This window comes from Trichosurus vulpecula, chromosome 3 (genome assembly GCF_011100635.1).
Source record: "Trichosurus vulpecula isolate mTriVul1 chromosome 3, mTriVul1.pri, whole genome shotgun sequence".
Lineage (NCBI taxonomy): Eukaryota > Metazoa > Chordata > Mammalia > Diprotodontia > Phalangeridae > Trichosurus > Trichosurus vulpecula.
In genome coordinates, this window is record NC_050575.1 from 159,588,610 (window position 1) to 159,611,829 (window position 23,220).

General features: G+C 46.0%; 1 protein-coding gene across 1 annotated transcript in view; it reads right to left on the minus strand.

Annotated features, from left to right (window-relative positions):
- The window catches only part of ZNF618 (zinc finger protein 618), an 89,629-nt gene that overhangs the window by 10,715 nt on the left and 55,694 nt on the right, over nucleotides 1-23,220 (minus strand). The window contains exons 5-12 of the mRNA XM_036750839.1: nucleotides 21,394-21,483; nucleotides 20,469-20,504; nucleotides 20,281-20,358; nucleotides 19,406-19,495; nucleotides 9,080-9,331; nucleotides 5,240-5,320; nucleotides 3,818-3,862; nucleotides 768-845 (exon numbers count right to left, since the gene is read on the minus strand). Coding sequence (XP_036606734.1) covers nucleotides 768-845; nucleotides 3,818-3,862; nucleotides 5,240-5,320; nucleotides 9,080-9,331; nucleotides 19,406-19,495; nucleotides 20,281-20,358; nucleotides 20,469-20,504; nucleotides 21,394-21,483 — 750 coding nt within the window. The remainder of the gene's footprint in view (nucleotides 1-767; nucleotides 846-3,817; nucleotides 3,863-5,239; nucleotides 5,321-9,079; nucleotides 9,332-19,405; nucleotides 19,496-20,280; nucleotides 20,359-20,468; nucleotides 20,505-21,393; nucleotides 21,484-23,220) is intronic.

The following is a 23,220-nucleotide window of genomic DNA, read 5'->3' on the forward strand; positions in this document are numbered from 1 at the left end:
TAGGCTTGCTGTTGGAAAGAACTTCCCATAAGTGAGACCAGCCATCCAGAAGTAAAATGAGCTACCAAGACAGGGGTGGCTTCTCCCTCCTTGGACACCTTTAAGCAAAATCTGCGAGACGATTCATCAAGTTACGTTGTAGGAGACAGTTTTATGGGTTAAACTAGATGCGTGCTAAGGTTTCTTCCAACTCTAAATCCTGGGATTCGCTGACGTCACCATTTGGTCATAGATCAGACCTGAGTGTAAAGTAGGTTGTACGGTGCTGTGTCCAGACCTGGGGCTTTGAGGCCAGAATTCAAGCTCTGACTTAGACGTACTCTAATGATAATCCTATACATCTGAATGGCTTTTTAGAGTTCATAAAATGTTTTCACATACATTATGGTGGCTGCCCTGTGAGGTAGGGTAGGCCAGTATTATTATCCCCATCTTACAGATGAGTGAACTGAAGTCTAGAGGGGTCAAGTGACTTGCCCAGGTCATACAGCAAGTGAATGGAAGAGAACCAGAACCAGAACCTTTGTGTCCTAATTCCTAGGCCTGTGTTCTGTATGCTACTCTTGATCTGGATAAAATCTCCTTTGGGCTGGCAAGAAGTGTTCCTACTGCGTGGTGGGCCTCCCCTCCCCCAACAGCGCAGACCACCGCACAGGTAAATGCCAGCTGCCTTAGGGGACAACACACACCCTGGGTCCTTGGTCTCAGCTCTCCTTGCAAGCTGAGAGAAGGCTGGGCTCTCAGCCACCTACCCACCCAGGGCTTACCTGCATGGGACTGCATGTGCTCCAGGAGATTGTTATAAAACTGGAACTGGATCCCACAAGCGCCACAGGTGTAAGGTTCTGTTTGGGAAAAACCATTTCAACCTGGTTACAATCAGCACAAGGCTGCGCAGTGCACACGTACATGCTGCAGGGTGCCAGCAGGCCGCCCTCGGGCGTACCTCCACCTGGCCAGCGCACGTCTGTCAGGCCCCGGGCATGCTGCCTGCCCCACACCTGCCCTGCCGGGCTTGTGGCCTTCCAGAGCTCTCCAGAAGAGAAGAGTCACGGTCTAGGAAACTCTCTTAGACTACTTCCTTTTGACCTGAAAGTGACAGATTTGGCTAGTAGGCAAATGGCACCACGGGGAGAATTTTTAAAAATCACTCAGCTCAGCGAGTGGCTGAGGCCTTTGTTTACATTTCAGATAGGAAAAGAACAGAAAGGCAGAGGAGACCCAGAAACCATTCCTAAGCTGTGGGAGGCACGAAGGCATCGCTGCTCACCCAGCAGTGAAATCAAAGAGCACCAGGGGCTCTTCTTGGCAAGCTGGGTCTTCCACTGGTCAGGGACTGTTGACAGAAACTTGTTTCTCTCAGGGACAGGCTGATGGAGATAAAGAATAGGAGGGGCTGCCATTCAGTGGAAAGCTAGGATGCCTGGCTGCTTGGAAACTCATCCCTTCATTGAGACTAGACATCTTTGTAGCTTGCAAGGCATGTGCCCCTAAAGACATCCCATACCTCTGCCAGGTAACATCCACCTAGAATAGCTGTCCCATCCCCACCCTTTTAATTCCTCTTCCCAATCTCAGCCCTTCCAGGCCCAGTTAGAATGCTACTTTAGGATCAGACTTAGAGGTGTGACCTCAAAAGCCATCCAAACCACCCTCCCTTTACAGATGAAGAAACTGAGGTCCTGGGGAGTGAAGGGGCTAACCCAAGGTCACACAGGTAGATAAGAGTCCAAGGTAGGATTTGAACTCAGAACTCCTTCCACTATAGCAGGCTCTGACACTGTCCCTGAGCATCCCTAGACAGGCATTATTTCTCACGCCTGCTTCTGCTTGCCCATCTCTTGTAGTGCTTCCTGCACAGAGACCGGTATTACATCCTGGGATCAGATTAAGCACCACCACCTCTACAACTTTACCTGACCACTGCCGCCCAATGGCCAGGGATAGCTCTGGGAAATTAGCCTGAATGTAATGTGCTTATACTTGTGTCTGTCACTTCCCCTGATAGAAGGGAAGTTCCTTGAGGGGTAGGATTAGGTCATTTTTCCTTTGTACTCTCACACCTGCCTGGCACATAGTAGGTACCTAATTAATACTTACTGATGGTCTTATCTTGCCCCTATCACTGTGTGAGCACCTGATGGCAGAGACTTCGTCTTACTCATCTTTCCATCTTCCATACAACATCTAGCATGGGGCCTTTCACAGAGCAGTCACACATTTGTTACACTGACTCTCCCACCTAAGGCCTGAGAGGACCCAGGCTCCTTCCTCCTGGGTCCATTTTGCCCACCCTATAAATCCTAAGACTGGTAAATGCCAAAGAAGAAAAGGAGAAGAGATGTCAGAGGGGAAGAAAAGGAAGGAACAGGCTGGTGGGCAAGTGCAGACAATGAAATTGGCAATGGAAGAGATGTCCAAGAAATTCCATTTGATAAAATTTGATACTTGGGAGAATAAGTTCACTGATCTCATTCTTGACCAAAAGCCCACCAATCAATTTGGAAACAAGAGGCCTGAAAGGCTGGGGTGGCAACAAAACCAAAGGGTTGAGACAGACAGGTGATTACTTCCCTAAATTATACCTTCCATTCCTGGCAGATGATAAACTTAGTAAGAGTCAAGGACTGATTTCTCCTCCTCTGTTCAGAAAGTGCTCTCTCTTCCCCTCCTCCAAAGCCTGTCGAATGCTACCCTAGCCTCCATCAAAAAGGGTGGGACCAGAAGCCCTCCTGTTTAGGTCCAAGCATAGTAAACCCTCAAGTCATCTCTCAGTCCCAGCCTAAAGAAATTCCCCTCAGCGCCCTAAAGAAAACAAAAGCTAGGTAGAAAGGGGGAAAGCAAATTCCTTTGCCCCCCATCACACTCTGCCTTGTGTTATACTTATCTGTGCACATGTTAAATCCCCCCAGATTAAAAGCTTCTTGAGGATAGGTCACTTCTCATCTTTGTTCATCATTCAATACCCAGAGAAGTGCCTAGCATATGGTAGGTACTTAATAAGCATTAGCTAAATTATAGAAGATAGGGGGGAAGAAGTAAGGGAAAGAAGACAGATAGGAAGGGAGAGGGGGAAAGATTAGAAGTGGGGTGGGGGAGAAAGAAGGAATAAAAGGGAGAGGTCAGACCTCCAACCTGCAGGTCTCAGAGGCACAGAAGAACCAAGTGAAAGACTGTTCTGAAAAGGATGGTGGGTAGGCATGGCCTAGACCTGCCCTTGGTTTTCATCCCATCCTGCCACTCCCTCTCAGGGTCAACAGCCCAAGCCACCCTGCCAGAAGGCCCATTCAGGCTCTAAGTGAAGGGTCTGCTCGAGGAGCGGGGAGGCTCTGTCTTTGGTAGAGTCTGTGCTACCAGATACAGTCCTGGGCATACGGTGAGGTGCTGGCTTAACAGGGAGTCAGCATGCTATAAATCACCACCAGGGCTTGGTTTAAGGGCCACGGTGTGCTGACAGACAGGCAACTTGGGGAAAGGCAACATCTCCCATAATCTCAGGCCCTTCCATAATTCAGCCCAACTATCCCAGCCACTGTGGCCCAAGTAAGTGCCCCCAACAGACTCAGATGCCAGGCTCAGAGTTCAGGAAACTGGGTATTTTTTCGAAGATTTTTTCAAGAGCTCCTAACCCAAGCTACAGATGTTTAGACAGTGCCCATACCATCCCTCCTCCCCACAACCTTCCCTAGGCTTCCCCTTCTCAGGCATCCTGGAGTGAAAACTGCTTCCCAAGAGAGACATCATGACTGAGAAGACACAGAACCATGACTGGCATTGACCAAAAGAGCCTGGGCACCTTCCGATGCCCATCACTTACTCTGCAAGAGCGGGAATGGGTTGGAAATCAGGGGGCTTGCAGCTTCTGCAAATAAGAAACAGGTTTAGAGGAGAAAGGCTCCATAAAGCTTTTTTTGGGAAGGGTGGGGGGAGGGGGAGGTGCATGAAGATGTGGCCCATCCCCCAATGAGTTCCCCTACCTCTCCAACCTTACCTCCCACTGGTCCCCATTATGCAGCTTCTGGAGCACCCAGGCTATTCTTACAGTCTCCTAAACACGCCCACCCTTCAAGGATATGATCAAGCTCTGTGTCCCTGTCCAAAGATTTTCTTGGCTACTCTAGCCCACAGAGTCTCCCTTTCCTGGGATCATGAAACCTTTGCTGTCTGTACCCCCCACTCCAGTGTTAAGATTCCCTGTGTCATAGTGACCTCTAAATGGGCAGAGACAAACTGCACCTCCCTAGTGTCCCACATCCTGGGACCATTCTTATCTAAACAAGTAGAAAGAGAAAGAGAAGATGTGGGACAGTAGAAAAATTACAGGGCTCTGGGTCAGAAGACCTGAGGGTCCAAGTCTGGGCTCTGCCACAAACTAGTGACCTTCAACAAGGCCTCTGTTTCCTCATTACTAAACAGGAGACAATCCACCCTGCCCTAATTCCCTGCAGGAGGCCTAGGGGATCCTAAGAGATGTGAAAGGGCTTTGAAAAGTTAAGATAATGAGAAGCAGTCTCCATTTTAAAACATTTTACAAATTTGTAAATCACTAATATGGTTAAGACCCAAGTACTACAGGCCAGGGCTTGCAGTTTCACATTAAGTAGGACTAAACCTGTGATTTCCTTGATGTGGTGAGCTCCTAGTGAAGAAGCTTCTTCTACCCATGAAAATCAGCAATTGTTCTACAACTTAGCTTCTTAGAAAATTCCCTGGGGATGCCAAGAGTTTACGTGACTTGCCCAGGATCCCATGGCCTCTGTGTGTGTGAGGGTATGTGAGAGAGGAGGTACATGGAGCCTAGTCTGGCTGACTCCGAGGCCAGCCTTATCCCCCCTACCCCATACTTCCCATCCCACAGGGGCTATTGCAAGCAGTATTACTGCCTGGGTCTGTGTGGCTAAGGCTTGACTTCACCAGCTTACTTCGAGACCGACCTTTTCCCATCACTGTAATGGGATGTTTCCCTTAGTGTTCTGGGGCTAACAGGCTTTTTGAATATGGCTGGATTCACAAGCTTCCCTTGGAAATGCAAAGAAGATAGGGCCAGAGGAGCCCATCTAAGAGATCTGCTGGGTAGGCTTGGGACAAGCATGCTCTGTTGTGTGCCTGTGGACTGCAAGTGCACCCAGGACCTGAAGCTACATGAGGGTTTAAGGGAAACTGTGTGGTCCCTATGGGGTAATGGTGGAGCAGGAAGGCCAATGGGAAACGCTCTGTCTGTCTAGGGGCTGATACTCACCACTTGAGTTTTGAGAACTGCTGTTTGTTTCTTCAAAGTTGTTTTGTGCTTTGCTCTCGACTCTCCTACTGAAGGCGCTTTCTGCTGGGTAGGGAAGAGAGAGAGAAAGAAAAAGGGAAAGCAAGAGAGAGGGAGACACAGAGAGAGAGGGAGGGGGGGAAGAGAGAGAGAAGGAGAGGGGGGAGAGAGAGGAAGGGAGAGGGGGAGAGAGGAAGAGGGAGGGAGGGGGAGAGAGAGAGAGAGAAGGAGAGAGGGAGGAAGAGGGAGAGAGGCAGGGAGGGAGGGAGGGAGGGAGAGGGAGAGAGAGAGAGAGAGAGAGAGAGAGAGAGAGAGAGAGAGAGAGAGAGAGAGAGGATGGTGATTGGTCAGCACTGGTCTTTAAAGGAAGATGCTGAGAGGAAGAGAAGCAGGGGTTCTTGTGCCCCCTAAAACCCCAAAGTGATAGCAAAGCCTCAGAATATGGACAGAGAGTGGGAAGGGCATGTGATCAACTAAAATCACCACTGGTCTACAGAATAGTTCTTTAGCATTCCCTCAAACAAGATGCCAGCTGGTTAGCAGAAATGTTATAGCACAACCTTCCCATCTTGTGCCCATTTTCCAGGTGGCCAGATCTCAGTGGTAGTAGTAGCCCAACCAGAGAGGGCCAGGTATGGATTCTAAATCTTAGTGGGCTGGATGTGGGGTCAGAAAGACTGGGTTGAAATCCTCTGCTAATTACTAGCTAAGGGAACTTTAGCAAATCACTTAACTTCTCTCGCTATCCATTCTCTCATCTGTAAAATGCTGGGGGTGTAAAAAAAATGATCCACAGATTCCTTCTGGTCTAGATTCATGATTCTACGATATGGAAGTAGTTGCTACAGAAAGAACACTAGACTGTGGGTAACAAGACCTAGGATTCTCACCCCATCCTTGCCACTTAGTAGCTGGGTGACCTGGGAGAAGTAATTCAGCCTTCCATTGCCTCAAAATAAGAAAAATAAATCATCAGCCCTGTCAAGTTGAAAATATTTTGATCTTTTAAAGTGCAAAACACTTAAAAATGGCAACTTACTACACAATAAAAGCATCATCTAATGCACACCATGCATTTGACAGATGAGGAAACTGAGACCCAAAAAAGAGCTGGAATTCTCCCAGGACCCCACAGAGAGAGGCCCAGAGAAGATCTAGGCCTCCTGATTCTCAATCCAGGATGCTTTCCTGGGATCCCCCAGCTCTTCTCTGAAGGGACATTCCAAAGAGGAATTTGGCTTCAGTTGGGAAAAGTTTAAAGGAGGCAGTGGAAGAGAGAGGAAGGACTGAGAAAGACAGAGGGGCAACTGGCAGGTGGGTCAGCCAGTTCTTCAACACTGGGTTCTAAACTTGAAGAAACTTCTCAAGGATTCTAAGTTGCAAGGGTGCTAGGGCTGGAATCACTGGGATAGAGGAGGAAATATTGTATCCAGAGTAGCAACAGAGTTATTGGCTCCATCAGTTGAAGTTATTCCAGTTGTTACCCTATGGAAGGAAAGGGAGATTTCCTCTTGAACAAGGTAGAGAGCAGGAAGGGGAGGTGTCCTACACAGTTTGTTTAACACTCAGCTGTCAGGGAACTTAGACAATATTTCTTAATTCCGATCCCAACCCCTCCCCACTAGTTGTAAAAACATCGTTCTAGCCCATTCTGCTGTAGGCACTGAGAACAGAACCAAAGAATGCCAGCACTGGAAAGAACCTTGGATATCATCATATCCAAGCCCTTTGTCTTACAGGTGAGGAAGTAACAGAGGCAGCTAGGTGGCACAGCGGATAAAGTGATGGACCTGAATTTAGGAAGACCCAAGTTCAAATCTTACCTCAGATACTTAGTAGCTATATGCCCCCTAAGCAAACCACTTCACCTCCATCTACCTTAACTTCTTCAACTTTCAAGTGGGGATGATAACAGCACCTACCTTCTAGGGTTACTGTAAGGATCAAATGGAAGTATATTTTTAACTTAACTTTTAACTTAACACAGTGCACATAGGCCCTTCTTCCCCACCAACCCCCTTTATCTTATAGCTGAGGAACCACAGACTACAAAAATCCATCAAAGCAACTATCGAGAACCTGCATTCCAAGGCACCCTGCTACACACCTTCCTCTCCCCTCCATCGGCCCTTTTGTGATGGGACTTGCAAGGGAATCCCCCTTCCTAGAAGGACTGTCCATAAAGGTCTTCAGGTTGTAAGTTACAGAGGATACAGTGGAGGAAAGGATAGAGTAGGACTTTCCATAAAGTTGTTGGGGAGGGGGGTGGAATAAAAACCCAATTCTTGGGGGGAAAAGTGACCCACTCTCTATTAAAACTTTTGTAAAGACAGGATCAGCTGTAATCACTCCCTCTTCAGGAGAGGGATGTGGTGCCTGAATCTATTGGGGGATACACAAACACCAAAGAAAAAGTCGACGGCAAATTCTGATTCAATGAATATCCGGTTCTTACTGCCTCATTAAGGAAGTGAACCTAGAGTGATTATCTAGGTAAAGAATAAAATTGGCTCTAAAACAAAAAGATGGTTCCGGAAGCCGTAACACTGCTGTTGATCAAAGGGTAAGAAATCACCTGTAATTTCATTCAGACCAAACAAAGTTAGGAAAGGAAGAGTTAAAACAACAACTGATTAAACAGATACCCATGGGCATACAAATCCCTCTGGCCCAGCCCCACAGTTAAATGAACTGAACATCCTTTAGATTAAATATCTGGATTTCCTTTCTCAAGAACCCAGTCATTTTCAACCCAGCCCATGAGAAAGCTAACAGTATATACAACTCAATCCACCTTTGTTGGTCATGTCATAGCTGACCACCAAGCTCACTCCACTGACATGCCTTAAACCGCTCATTACATAAACAGAAGCTTCTTTTTTCAAAGATAGTGACAGTATTGGTAGAAAACACACCCAGTCTCTAAGTGACCTTCATGGCGAATCCTGAGATTTTCAATATCATGATAAGAAACGTATCTTTTAAGCCATATTTATATAGTGCCAGCACATAGTAGGAGACTAATAAATGCCTGCTATATGAATGAATTTATATAATTAACTTGACTGAACTAATATCCATCAGCAATGGTCAAATTAGGAGAAATTTCCTCTATTCAGAATTCTGTTTATAATAACCATTTATGCCAGTTTTTGTGAAAATGTCACACAACAGCCACTGTGTTTTCACAACTGCCAGGAGCTGGAATAATTACTAACCTAATGGTTTATTAAACTGCTGTCCTCATTAAAGACTCTGAGCACATCAAAAGGATGTTTTTCTAAAAAATAACCTTGGGAATCAAAGTGTGTAAACACAAGCACATTTTATCACTTTGCTACTTATCAAGCAAGGCTTGGATGGTCTATTAGCCCCTAATGGAGGCTGGAACCATCAGTTAAAAAAGCAAATCATTAGGTTGAAAATGTGACACGTCAGCACAAGGACTTTCTCCCAATTGGCTGATCTTTCATCAACTTTTATCAAACACAATAAACAATAATTTTCACTAAAGTTCTTTCTTAGTTCAAGTGTTTCCCATTAGCTCAGGACACCAGGTTTTAAACCAGATTTACTGCCACCCTTATACTTAGTCTTGTCTTATCAAGGATTTTCCTCAGGAAATAGGTATGGCTGGGGGCTGCTGGTCTCTTTATTGAGAGTCCACACTGCTGGAGACTTCACTTCCATTCCCTTTTGCTACGTGTAGCAATGGGATTTGGTCTAAGACTGGGTTGGGTGCAGAGAAAGGCAGGGATCACTTCAGAGGTGGAAAGCCCACCCAACAGTTAAGAAAGCTGAGGGCACAAAAGCCATTGGTACCTGTGGTTGCCTTGCTTCCTGGGGATCCGGAATTTGGAGCACGGAACATCTGGGTTTGGGAGGCTGGAGGGGCACCAGAGGAGGTGCGTTGTAGAAGGGTGGAGCACCGGACTATGGAAGCTGGTGTTTTTTTGCCCGACTGGCTCGCCTGTGTCTTCACTGCCATGAAGAGTGGAGATCGAGAGAACTCTGGATGTGAACACTCAGAACTAGTGTCGGGCTCCTCAGACGGCTCCCACCCAGCGGAGGTACCTGGCAGGATCGGGTCCTCAATGTCGGCTTGCCCGAGGCTCTCCTGTGGGCTGTGCCGCCATCTTGGATTGGCAGCCTCTTATGACCATGGCCTCCCCCACCAACAAACCCCCCAAAAAGGGCAAAGAGCTGGGAATGGCTTCACCAAATTCTACCCCCTCTCCTCATTCCTTGACAAATGACAAGGATCCCGACCCCGTACCCCTTTCCACAGGGATGACTGAGTTACTTAGAATCAAAGAACCATGCCCTTAAGTACTCTGCACTCTAGGCAAGCAATTACTTTGCGGGTGGGGGGAAGGAAGGATAGAACCACTGTAAATGGGGTTTGATCTTCATAGTAGCGATGAGAGGAGTGGGAAAGAGGATTTCTTAGTCAGCATGCTTGGAAACCTACAACTACTTCCCCATAACTGAGTTCAATTGAAAAGATATAAAGGGTCATGACCAGGAGGGATAATATTGGTCTCTGGTTTCTAGCATATAAGGGACTAGCAGGTACAGTCTTTGCAAAGTAGAACCAATGAGAAGTGAATGACGATTCCCATAAATCCAGAGCACCCTCTGGTTCTCAAAAAGCCCTGTAGTAAGCAGAGTCAATCCATTTCCAGGAGTTCCTAACATTTTGCTGGTTAACATGATGCAGGGCAACCAGAACTTGACATCTGCACAAAACAGTAATCATCAAAAAGTCTCATGTACTCTTGGCCTAGGGCTAAGGCACCTATCTTTAAGATGTGGCCACCTAGGAAGGCATACCCTGTATTTATTAGTCTCAGAGAAAGAGAAGGAATGCGTGTCCCACACAGTCCTCCATGGAAAAGATCCCTTACAGGGCAGTTTCCTAAAGCAACCACGACCACAATATTCACGCTGAGATTCAACAAATCAATTCAATTAGCATGTATTACAAACCTACTATGTGCAGGGTGCTGGAAAAACCAAGAGAAAAACAAAATAGGCCCTTCCCTTAGAGGAGATTATACTCTACAGGGCTGACTTGTAGATTTAAGAGGGCTCTACTGATGCAATCCTTGATAACTAGAATTATTTCATATTGTTGTTCTCTTAGGCTGTTATTTTATAAGTCCATGGTATTCAGACCATTTCTGAGTATATCAGTGAAAAAAACACCCTGGTAAGGGGTGGAAGGGAGTGGGAAGTGTCTCTATGTATTCTAGGACTCAATATTCCTCCTTTTTTTCATGACAGTTGCTCTAGTCACAAGACACTCATGCATCTAACACTTCTGCTAACACCACTAGGTTTCCCTGATGGGGTGCTGATGGACATAAGGCTACTTGACACTCAAACATTTCCTATCTCAACTTACCTATGAAACATATTTTTCCCATCCATAATAATGGCTGAGTTCAGTGGTAGCAGGTTGAGAACCACTTACAAATTTTCCAAGACACCTACTTCCTCTCCCATACCTGGGCTCAAAAAAGTCTTTCAGGTGCCTTACAGGAAATACTTAGCTCCAACCTCATCCCTCTAGTGTTAATAAACTGTTATCCTTTTTCTTTTTTGTTCCATGAAGAGCAACAGCTTTACATCCCTGAGGAGACAGATGACTAACAGATGTCTCCTTCCTTCAGCCAGCGGTTTGTAAGGTAGGCTTCATGGCCTTACTTTTGAGGAATCTCAACAGGTCTCATGCCTTCTAAAGTAGACTTTGACTCAATGAATGTCAGAGCTAGACCATAAAGATAATCTGGTCCAAATCACGGTCTGAGAAAGGTCTGAGAGGAACATGAATTAAACTAGCTCCATCTTTACTGAGATGGGGCAGAGAGGTTTGAAATCCCCTTGCTCTCACCTCTCATAACCATTTTGAGATGATTGTGGTACATGGTATAAGATGTTGGTGTAAACCTAATCTTTGCCAACTGCTTTCCAGTTTTTCCAACATTTCTTATTAAATAGGGAGATCTACCCCAAGTAATTTATGTTCTATTTATCTCTCAAAACAGATTCAGTTCTGCCTTTCAGCAACTGCAGCCCACACCCGTGGGGAATGAATTTTTCACAAGGGGGAGGGATCTGGCACAAAAGAAGATATGTGAAAACAATGGTGAATTTCAAAAGAAAGAAGCAGGAGAGTTACTTATAATACCCATGAACATTCAAAAAAGGTGATGTACATGCAAACATGCTCATATCCAAATGACTACAGAATAAATATGATGGTTAACTCTATAAATTTAAGTTCACCAAGTTTACAAAACCAAAGGTCAGCTTTTTAGAAGTAGCAACATTAGTTCAATCAGTCCTGGGAAGTATATAAGAACATGATATTTACCATCATATCATGTTCTATAATTTTCAAAATTATTTTACAACTCTCCCTTCATCGAATTCTCAAATCCTCACAACTACCCTGTGAGATAGGCAGGGCAAGAATTATTATCCCTACCATACAGACTAAGCTCAACTGAACAAGTTGTGGTATACAATGGTGATGGGGTGCTATTGTGCTATAAGAAAGGATGAGCAGGATGGTTTCAGAGACACCTGGGAAGACTTACATGATTTGACGCAAAGTGAAGTGGGCAGAACCAGGGGAACACTGTACACAATAACAGAAATATTGTAAGAATGATCCACTGTGAAAGACTTAACTACTCTAAACAAGACAATTCCAAAGGACCCATGATGAAAAATACTATCCACCTCCAGAGAGAAAGAATTGATGAGTTCCCAGGCTAAATGCAGACTGAAGCATATTTTTTAAAATATTATTTTTACTGCTTTATTTTGTTTGGGTTTTCTTTTGCAACATGGTTGATATGGAAATATCAAGTTGCTTAGTTTCTCAGGGAAGGAGATGAGGAAGGAGGGAGAGAATTCGACTGTAAAAATTTTTTTAAATGATTGTTTTTTTACACATATTTGGGAAATATTTAACAAAGTAAATAAAATATTTTTTTAAAAAAGTGGTAATATGATTTGCTTAAGGGCCACAAAATTAGTCAATAAAAGATCCAATACTCATGTCTCCCCATTCCTAGTTCAGTGTACTTTCATTTCCTTAATTAAATGGAGTTACCTACCAGCTGACATGTCACGTATCAACTCTCTTAATCCTAAATTTAACCTTGTCCATAGCTCCAAGCCATCAAAAACATATGTTTCTGTTTACAAAGAGCTCTAGCTGATTCATACCAAAGAGTCCTCCTCCTTCTAGCCAGTCCTCTTGCCTTTTCTTCTACATTCCTCCAAATTTGTCTAGGACTCATGGAACAGGATCTTTGGTCAAACCTTTGGATTAGATATCTCTTGGTAAAGCTATCTCTTATTTTCTGTATCCACAATGATAGCTGGGTTTTATGATGGAAAGATGGAAGCCCCTAACAATTATTCACAAGCATCAGTCCAAGCCACCTACTCCCTCTCCTTCACCTGGGACGACCAACTCTTTTCAAGTGCCATAGAAGAAATGCTTAGCCCTAATTTTCTCTCTCTAGACCAGAGGTTCTTAATCTGGGATCTTTGGATATATTTCAGGGTGTCTATGAACTCGGATAGGAAAAATATACCTTTATCCTTACTAACCATTAGCTACAATTTTCCTTCCTTCAATGATGCACGTAGGCAACAATATGTCTCTAGGCTTCACTAGATTGCCAAATAGGTCCATGACATAAGAGATTAAAAACCCACATTCTAACCAACCTTAGAGACAATGGACAAATCACTAACATCTCACGTTTCTTTCCAGAAGATCGCCATCAAACCCCAACCCAATGAGAATTTCCTACTCTGGAACACCATCAAGAAAAGCTATCACTTGGCCATCCTGTTAAATGGAGAGTTCTTCTTGGTTCTAGATTAAGTCTCTCATACTCATGCAACAACGTACCTGAATCTTTTGCCACCTGAGTCTCTATCTGGTTTTCCAGACAGGCAGGAGCACATAGACTACTTTCTGGGCATCTCAAAAATACATGGGCCATTTCTCATGCTCCTAAGGGGAAAATATGATATCAAAGACTCATCGCATTTAGAGCTAGAAGGGACCTTAGCTGCCATTTAGTTTAATCCATACCCAAAAAGGAATCCCCATTATAATCCACATGACACGTAGCTGTCTGGGCTCCACTCCCTCCAATGAAAGATCTCCTGAAACATCTCATTCCACTTCTGGACAGCCCTCATTGTTAGTAAGTGTTGCCTATGATCAAGCCTTAACATGCCTCTTTGCAACTTTTACTGATTGCTCCTTGTTCTGTCTTCTAGGTCAAAACAAATCTTCTTTTTCATATGTCACGCTTCAAATACTTGAAGATAAGCTATCATGTCCCCTTCAGTTTTCTCAATCAACAAGCATTTCCTAAGCGGCAGTTCTGGGAGTTCCCTCTAACAATGAAATCACAGGTTCAGTTCCTATTTGTATCCCTGCTATGTGCTGGGCACTGTGCTAGGTTCTGGGAATACGAAAATTAAACAATCTCTGCCCTTAAGGGGCTCACATTCTACGGGGCAAGACAACATGTGCATAAATACATGTTATGTACAAAATAAACACAAGGTAATTTGGGGGGGGCACATACAGAAGGTGGTCTTTGAGCTGAATTCTGAAGGATATTAGAGACTCTAAAATTTAGAGGTGACAAGGGATGCATTCTATTCCCTAGGCTAAGTAACAGGTGATCTTCCCTTCTCCCTAAAACTAAGAGGGGAGAGATGACAGATTGGGTGGGTGGCTAGATAGATGGATGACAGGGGCTAGAAGAAGAGCAGAAGTTCTTGGTAGTCTGTCCCACGGGAGCTGATCAATAGAAAGCAGAGCTAGAAGGTATGGTGAAAGCTGTCGTGGAGAGATCATTCCTTCTTGTTGAGTCATTTTTCATTCATGTTTGATTCTTCATGACCCCATTTGAGGTGGTTGTCTTGGCAAAGATACTGGAGTGATTTGCCATTTCCTTCTCCAAATCATTTTTACAGAAGAGGAAATTAAAGCAAATAGGGTTAAGTGACTTGCCTAGGGTCACATAGCTAATAAGTGTTTGAGGCTGGATTTGGACTCACAAAGAAGATTCTAGGCCCTGTACTCTATCTACTGTACTGCCTGGCTGCCCAGAAATGCCACCCCACTCCTAAAGTTGAGAAGCTTTGTGATCTGGTACTAGCTCTGGAGAACGGGGACACAAAAGACTAGGTCATTTCACTCCTTCCATGACAGTTTTTTGAATGGGTCTTCCCCTTGAGAGTTCTCAGGATTTCAGGGAGAGGACAACTACTGAGCCTCGCTATGGAGCTGGGAAAGACAGGTTGAGTAAGCAATACTAGATTTCTGAAGACAATATGCTGCAACAGCGCACATTCTAAGGGTGTAGAGTTTGATGAGAGATGTGGCCTACCACAGGTGGTCAACTGAGCCTCTCCACCACACCCAGAAAGTGGTTCAGTCCAAGCCAATGGAGACAGAAAGAACAAGAACTCAGAACTCTAATCTGGCTGAGGCTGGAAGAGTAGCAAAGGGAAATCCCCACCTCCAAAGGGAAAGCACTGATCAAGAGGTGTCCCCAAATGCCCAGGAGATGACCATGTCTAGACACATGGCTGTGTCCGAGTAGAAGGGGATGAAAGAAGAATAAGAAGGCAACTGTGAAGAACTGGTTTCCAAAGGAACTTTTCCCTTTGGACAATTAAGAAATGCTACAGCACCTAGACTAAGCTCCAATCTGTTCATTAGATTCCTAGAATCTCAAAGCTAGAATGGACCTTGGAGACCATACAGTCTAAACCATTTAATTTTACAGATGAAAAAATGGGACCCAGAAGAGAGGAAATGATTTGCCCAAAGACACACAGTGAGTTGTTTGAGACATTAATGAAGACCTTCTGGTTAGTTGGGATTCTGCAGAGACACAGGGATAGGGCCATGAGGAAGTGGGTTTTGCCAGGGATTATTGGATAAAGTTGGGAGCAGGGTGAGGGGAGGAGAGGAAGTGAATGGGAAGAACAGAAGCAAAGCTCTTCTCAAGAAATAAAGACAAGGCACATTCTCAGTTGGTTAACAACTTTATTAAGTGACATAATTAAAAATTAATTGAGTGTAAACACATTCTGGACATACTCCCCTCCCCAGGCCCTTAGCAGATGTTACCAGACTGCTCCATTAGAGAGCATGCAGGACAGCCCCAAATTTGCCAGCTCCCAGGGCCCAGGGTCACTGGGCAAGTGGGGAGAGGGCACTGTGTACTGGTTTACAGAAAATCCTGGGATGTGTATTCTACCAAGGGAACCTGGCTCACCTTAGGAAAGAGGCCTATGATGGGGATAGGAGTTAGCCAAGTCAAGAGGGACCTAGCAAAGTCATTCTTTTGTGGAAGGCCAAATCTGCTATACCCAATCACACTGTTGTAATAGAGCAACAGAGTCTCCTAGACAATCGCCTCTCCCCACCCACCCATCACCATCAAGTTTGCCCATGAAAACCTTCCCAAAATCATCTCAGAGAGTTAGGCATTAAATCTCCTCTCCCTACAAGAACCTCACATCTACACCATCTGGCTACAGGCCAGAGCCCAGGCTTTGGAACCCATGGCATCCTACTATTTAGCAAACAACGGCAGATGCTTTCTACTCAGTGGGCACTGACACACAGAGGTCCTCTACCTGCTAGACGTTAGCAGATGCCATCTGCCTAGTAGACACTGTCATGTGATGGTGACATCCTGTCTGACAGGTACTGAGAAATCAGCAGGTATGGACATACAGATGCCCATTGGCTGGTGGGTGCTGACATATATTGATACTCACTGTCCAGTACACATGGGATTTGGAACTGATAGATGCTCTCTGTCTAGTGGAAACTGATAAGATACCAACTGATCGGAACTGACACAGAGATACCCTCTCTCCAGCAGATATGGACAGATGCCCTTCTTCCTCATGGAAACCGATACTAATAGATATCCTCTGTCTGATATGAACAGATAGATCCGTTCTTTCCACTAGGCACTGATATACAGATTCCTACTTCCTAGTGAGCAATGACACACACAGACAACCTCTGTCCAATGGATACTAATATACACAGGCACTCTCTGTCCAGCACACGGACAGAAACCTTCTGTGTACTGACAGACGCCCTCTGCCCAGTGAACCCTGATACATATGCATGAATGAGCATTTGTGCCTTTATAAACACACACAAAGAAGCTAGCTCACTGTGCCATCCTCACCAGATGGGCCCTCTCATCTTCACCATCCATAGCCCTTGGCTCTGTGCTATCCACTGATTCCCTTCCCTGCATCTGAAGCACAACCTGAGTGGTAGACTTTTGCCCTTCTTCTCTTGGAAACGTCAGACAGAGGTCCCAGAAGCACAACCATTGCTGCAAAGGACAGCCATACAGCCTGCACATTTCCCTCAGGACATGAATACAGCAGAAGGAACTGACTATTAACAGAGTGGGGGAATCATAGGATCCTCAGAGTTAGAGCTGAAAGGGAGGTAAAGGACCGTCACCTGGTGCAACCCCCTCCTTTCACAGATGAAGACATCATGGTTTAAGAAAGCCAAGAGTCTTGTCCAAGATCACACAGGCAGTAGGCCTCCAGCACAAACCCAGTCGCCTTTCTATTAAACCCTCTGCTTCATCCAGCACCCTCTAAAAGGTCTTTGGGCTTTCTGCTCCCAGACTCCCCTGTATGTACCCTGTTTGATCTCTTCTTAAAGGCTTCCAGGTGTGGTTCACCTGAACCTCCCACCACACCGTGGAAAAGATTTTGATCTGAAGGCTGTCGTTAGGAATTCTTGGCAAAGCTGTCCCCACCTTCCACAAGGCTCGGTGTGGACAAGCCACTGTCACAGAAGACAAAGAATTAGCTTCACTACCTTTGGATCACAGTTCACAGAACAACATTCCAAGAAGGTTAGATTTCATCCGTGGGCACCCTTTGCCCTTTTTACACCTAGGAATTATGGTGAACATCTCCAGTCTTCTTTCCTTCTCAACTCTCTGTCAATTGTCATGGGACAAAGGCTACCCCGGGGAGGGAGAATATGTCACCAAAACTTCTTTTATCCCCATCCCCCATACCAAAATACCTATGTGGTAGTACCCATATGGGGGTCTAGAGCTAGCACATGTATGGAAGGGAAAGGGAGGTGAAATAACTAGAGGGCCAATCTTCCCAGAGCCCTAGAAGGAAATGCCAAGAACTCTCCCGCCCAACAATCTCTGTGGAAGGGATACATTCTAGATACCTGGGTACAACTAGGAACATTTTTGCCATATTTACAAGGGATGAAAGCCCAACAGGGTTTAAGGCCCCGTCTACCAAACACAGGCCTTTGGACTCTCTCGGTGGCCCTGACCCAGAACGGCAAAGAGAACATGGTATCAGGTGGAGAGACAAACAAAGACCTAATGCAAGATGCTTGAACCATGCCCAGGAGCTCCAGAGGGCAGAAGGTCATAGTCAGAACCCACCCCTCTGAAGAGAAAAGAAGAACTTTCCAAGTCTAATGACCCTAGTTGGGTTAATGAGACAGAGGCCACTGTGAGGATCAGACATTCTTATCTATAAAACACAGGCCAGGGAGAAGAGAAGGAAACCATAAAATGTTAGAGACGGAAAAAACCTCAAAGATCAACTACGCCTATACTCTCATTTTACATATGTGAAAACAGGTGCAGAGGAAAGTGACTTCCCCAAGCATAGGGGACAAATGAATAGCAGAGATGAGACACAAACACAGGGCTCCTGCTTGTCCATCAACATCTTTTCTACTACAACAAACTGTCCCCTTACTCCATTCAATGAGTACAATCCAGAGCCATGGTACTAAAGGGTTTTGGGATATCAGGATGGCTCAGCATTGGTTCAGACTAAAGGCCACTGAGTCTAGAAGAATTAGGAAGACCTGGTTTCAGATCCTATTTCAGATAATAGCTGTGTGGTCCTGGGCCAATCAGTTAACCTCTCTGGGCCTCACTTTCCTCAACTGTAAAATGACAGAGTGGACTCAGCAGTCTCTAAGGTTCCTTTCTGCTCTAAGTCGATGACCTATGATCCTATCTCTGAACTGTACCCCCTGGTGGCTTAGGCTTCTAAGGGGAAGAAAAGAGGAAGAAGAGGAAAGAAATACCTTAGAAACCTACAAAGGGCCCCCTGCAAACCCAGCCAGAAATCTGGGTCACCTCTATTGCACAGCCTGGAAGTAATGATCCTGCATGAAGGCACAAGGTTGGACCCCTGAGACCTTAATGGTCTCCTGATAGAGGCTGCCAAGGTTCTCCTCCCAGGAGACCTGCTAGGCCAACTCACAGCACAGTAAGGTGCTTAGGCTTTTAGGAATTAAGGGCTCATGGCCACATCCATGGTACCTGAACTTGAAAGGCCATGTTGTAACCATCTGGGCAGCTAAAGAAATACTCCCCAGAACAAGTCAGGCCTAAGAATTAAGTTACTCCTCCTCCTCTCCCCTCCCCCCACCCCAGAGAAAAGCCAATAGTCCAAGTTCTTCTCCCCAAAGGTCCCCCCCACAACAGCCCAGGCTCCCCAGGCAAAGGGCTTCTATCACAGGATGACAGACTTAGAAGCGCAAGAGACCTTAGCAATCATCTAATCCGACTTCCTCATTTTATAGATAAGAAAACTGAAGATTATCCAGAGATCTGCCCAAGGTCACACAGGTAGTTAAATAGCAGAACTAGAATCTGAACCAGGTCCTCTGCCTTTAAACCCACTGCTCTTCCCATAGTACCATGGCTGGTGCTCCAAGGGGGTCTAACTATGTATATATACACACCCCGGGTCAGCTAAGAATTCACAGCTACGGAAGGGCCAGCTATGACCATGGCCTGCCACAAGGTGGCTCCAAGTCACATGCACAGTTAGGAGGAGAGGCTGGTGCTGAGAGAAATGGCCCTGGAATCAATTTCCTCTTCGGCACTTCAGCCACCAGCAGGTGCCACCCAACACACACTCCCATCCCCTCGCTGGCTTCTTCCCCCAGGGCAGTCAGTGACAGCGACTTCCCAACCCAGGCCCACAACACCGATCCACACCCCCCCAGCCCACCCTCCCTTGCCATCCTTAGCAGATACTCACTGATGGGGGCATGAAGGGCCACGTGCTCTTGGTAAGGGGTGTAGTACTTATACTGCTTGCCACAAAATTCACAGGTGTAATTACCAGTTTCTGTGGAAAAGAACAAAAATGGGTTGGGAGAGTCATTAGCTTTTCAACATCGACTCCCTCCTACAGGAAAATCTGGAACTCTATGTCATACTGCCTTCACTCTAGCCACCGTGTCCACTGCCCTTACCTTCCCCCCTCCCAGAGCCTAGGGATGCCAGGCTCTTATGGAAGAGATTTTGTTTTATTTGTCTTGGAACCAGGCCTCCATACTATGTGCTATCTCTCCCCATTAGTCACTTCCTTGAGAGCAGGGACTGTCCTGTTTGCTTGTATTTCTATACCCCACAGTCCTTAGCATAATGCCAGGCGCACAGCAAGCAATCAATAAAATTAATTCCTTTCTTCCTCCTTTCCTTTATTGCGAAGTTTGTAGGTATTGGCACCTCAGAAGTTGGGTCTCTTTTCAAAATTTCAAAAATCTTCCCTCCTTCTGTTCCCCCCACCCCTCATTGTTATCTACTTATCACCTGAAGATGGAAGACAAGGGAAGAAATCCCAAGACAGAATGTGGTAACTACATCAAGGTCCCGAAGTGTTTCACCCACTGGCCAATTCCTTGCATTAGAAAGATGACTAACAAAATGAGAAGCAAGATCAGGCCTTAGCACCTGGTACTGAATACTGTCAACCTGCCTTGACCCCTTCATCCCCCACCAACTTCTCTTTTAATAGCTCTTATAGGACTTGTTGCAGAATCCCCTTTGAATGGCTAGCCACGTCCGCGGGGACCACTCACTCACCCACCACCCCTGTGCCCTTGAACCCACCCTCCCAGGTGAGCATACTTGGCCCAATTTTCTGGAATGGCTCTGGAGGTTCCTCTTTTACTTCATCTGTAGCCACGACAGATTGTTCAAAAGGGTCTGCAGGAGAATAAATGCCATTTAGCTTCCCAAGGATGCCACTCTGTGAGGGCCAGGACCCTGGTCATGGGAGAGGGGAGGAACAAGGGAAGAAGAGGCCAAGGACTTACCTGCCCGATTTTCTGGGGCTCCTTCGACACTAAACACTGAGCCCGGATAGGAGGTAGCGGCAGTAGCAGAGGGAAGGAAGGAAGCAAATGAGTGCTATTATTCCACCCAGGAAAAGGGCTCTGATTCTCTCAGGGGGCACCTCATCCCAGTGACCTGGGCTACAACCACCAACCTGCTCTTGGGAACCTCACTCTTGGAACAATCAGCTTCCTAAACGGAGGCCAAGAAAACTGGGATGGGGAGGGGGCAGTAGAAAGGGTATCACCAAACCATGTCCCAGGTCCCATCTCATCACAACACTCAGCTCCATTACTCAGATCTCCAGGCAACAGACAAGGACTGGGGGAAATGTGGCGGGAATATGATGAGGCCTTCAACCCAACACAGGCAGGCTCAGACCTTGCTTCTTCATGAAGATATTTTCCTGAGATCACCCTGTCTCCTACGGGGGTCACACTCATGTTCCCCTTGCCATGCGCCCAGAAGTCCATCACTCTGCACCCCACAGACATGTAACAAATGTACTATTTAATTTATTTGTGGTCACCACTCAAGACGAGGAGGATCTTTTCTGTCTTCATTTGTGTCTCGATCTAGAGTCAAGGACTGTGTTCCAGGCCAGGGCTCAATAACCATCATGGGCAGGGGGAGAAGGGGATAGATGGTTTAAAGAAATAATCACTGAGAGGAAAAACTGATAATAGAGGAAAATGACAGAAAGGAGGAGAGGAAACAAGGAGGAGAAGAAGAAAGGAACGGAGGAGGGAGCCTGCTATGAACCAACTTTTCTAGCAGGATGCAGGAGAGAGAGGCTGTGATTAGCCCGTGGCTACCCTGCACCAGAAAGGGGCGGCCCTGCATCCTTCCTGTTCAATCTCATAATCCCCGGGAAAGCCCCAAAACAGAAGGTGTCACCCCACTCACCATCCACAGCATGCAGGTCTCGATGCTCCTGAAAACAGCTGTAATATTTATATTTCTTCCCACAGATATCACATGTGTACCTAAAGTTGTCTGTGGGAGCAGTGGAGGGAAAACAGGAAACGTGAAAATCTTCTTGGTCATTCAGGGATGGGAACAGCAGGCCGGCTGACCTCAGTCAGGAGTGGCTCAGGTTAATAGCAGTTATTTTGAGAAATCACAGAGTCTTTAGTTATGGTTTAGCATCCCGTTCCTATTTTCATTTGACACCACCGTCCCATACCATGCCCCTCGCTTAAATTAGGGCTCCCGTGGAAAATATCCCCAGGCCATTCTGCTACTTGGCAATGCCCGTTCCAAGGGCTATGGGAACTACTAGGATATCAGCTCACCTCTGACTACACCATCCTATTCTCTCCTAAATCGCTGTTTAACTCAAATGAAAAAGCACTCAAGTCTAGGAGAATTTATAAAGCTAGTTTTCTTTTTAACTGAAAATTGCCAGCCCAGAGATCTCTTCCTACCCTCAAGGACTTCCCAGTCTACCTGGGGAGAGTGAGAATGAAAGAAGAGTACTAGCTAGGGGCGTCCTCTAATGGATCAGAGGCAGCAGACAGAATGTTGGACTTGGAGCCAGGAAGACCCCCCAAGTTCAAATCCAGCCTTAGGCGCTTGCTAGCTGTGTGACCCTTGCCAAGTCATTTACCTGCTTTTTTTTTGCCTCAGTTTGCCCATCTGTGAAATGGGGATAACAAGAGAGCTGTATCTCGTGGGGCTGTTGTGAGGATCAAACAAAACGATATTCATAAAGCACTTTACAAACCTCGAAGCACTATGTAACTGATAAGCTGTTACTATTATTGCTATCAAAGGGCCTAGAATCTAAGAATACTAAGTGGTGCATTTAGGGACTCCACTTGAGAACTCAGAAAGATCAGGAAGAAGGGAAGAGAGCATGCTAGAACCAAGTTTTCCTGATCTTTGCGGGGAGGGGCTCAAGCAGGGCCTGAGACACAGCAGAAGGCCTGCGGTCACTGACTCACTATAATTTTCCCTCTATCTGTCTTGTTTCTTTTCACCTATAAAACAGAGAAAAGATAGAGAGGTATAGAGGAAAGATCATTTGAAAACGGGTTAGGAGACTCATCTCTGGGCTAGTCAATTCCCTTCTGTGGGCCTCAGTTTCCTAACCTATAAAAACAGAGGTGTTGGACTGGCCGCTTCCTTAACGTTGACCGATCCCCCTGCAGGCTGCCCTTCCAAATCACCAGCAGGATGCCTTACGCTCACGTGTCCACTTCCTTCACAGGGGACAGCCAGTCACCACAAACCCAAACACAGGACGAGCCACCCGCCTGCCACCCACCACAAAGGCCACGGGTGACCAGGCGGTTTTCTCTGCAGGAAAGAACGTCTGCCTCTTAATTAATTGAGCTTGGGAACAGAGAGTGCATTATTCATGTGCACATCACAGTTACAGCCTTCTGCTTTAAGTGCTTAAGCAAACACTTAGGGAAAGAGACTAATTGTTCTGCATGTGGGGAGCTAGCAGCCCCAGTCCTGACTGATACGCTGAGTTTGGAGGGCAATGGCTATGGCTGGGGCAACCCGCTGGGGCTTCTGATGATATGAACCAAAGTTCACAAGAAATGTGTCAGCGAAGGGTTTGAGTTCTAGTTCTGACACTGCTGCAAGCTAGGATCTATGACCCTGGGCAAACTGGGTATTGCCAAGTACTCTTACGGTTTCTGGGGCTTCTTATCTACCCAGCAGCTAAACTTTCTTTTATGGGCTGCCTCTCCAGATTAGAATGTGAGCTCCTTGACAAGA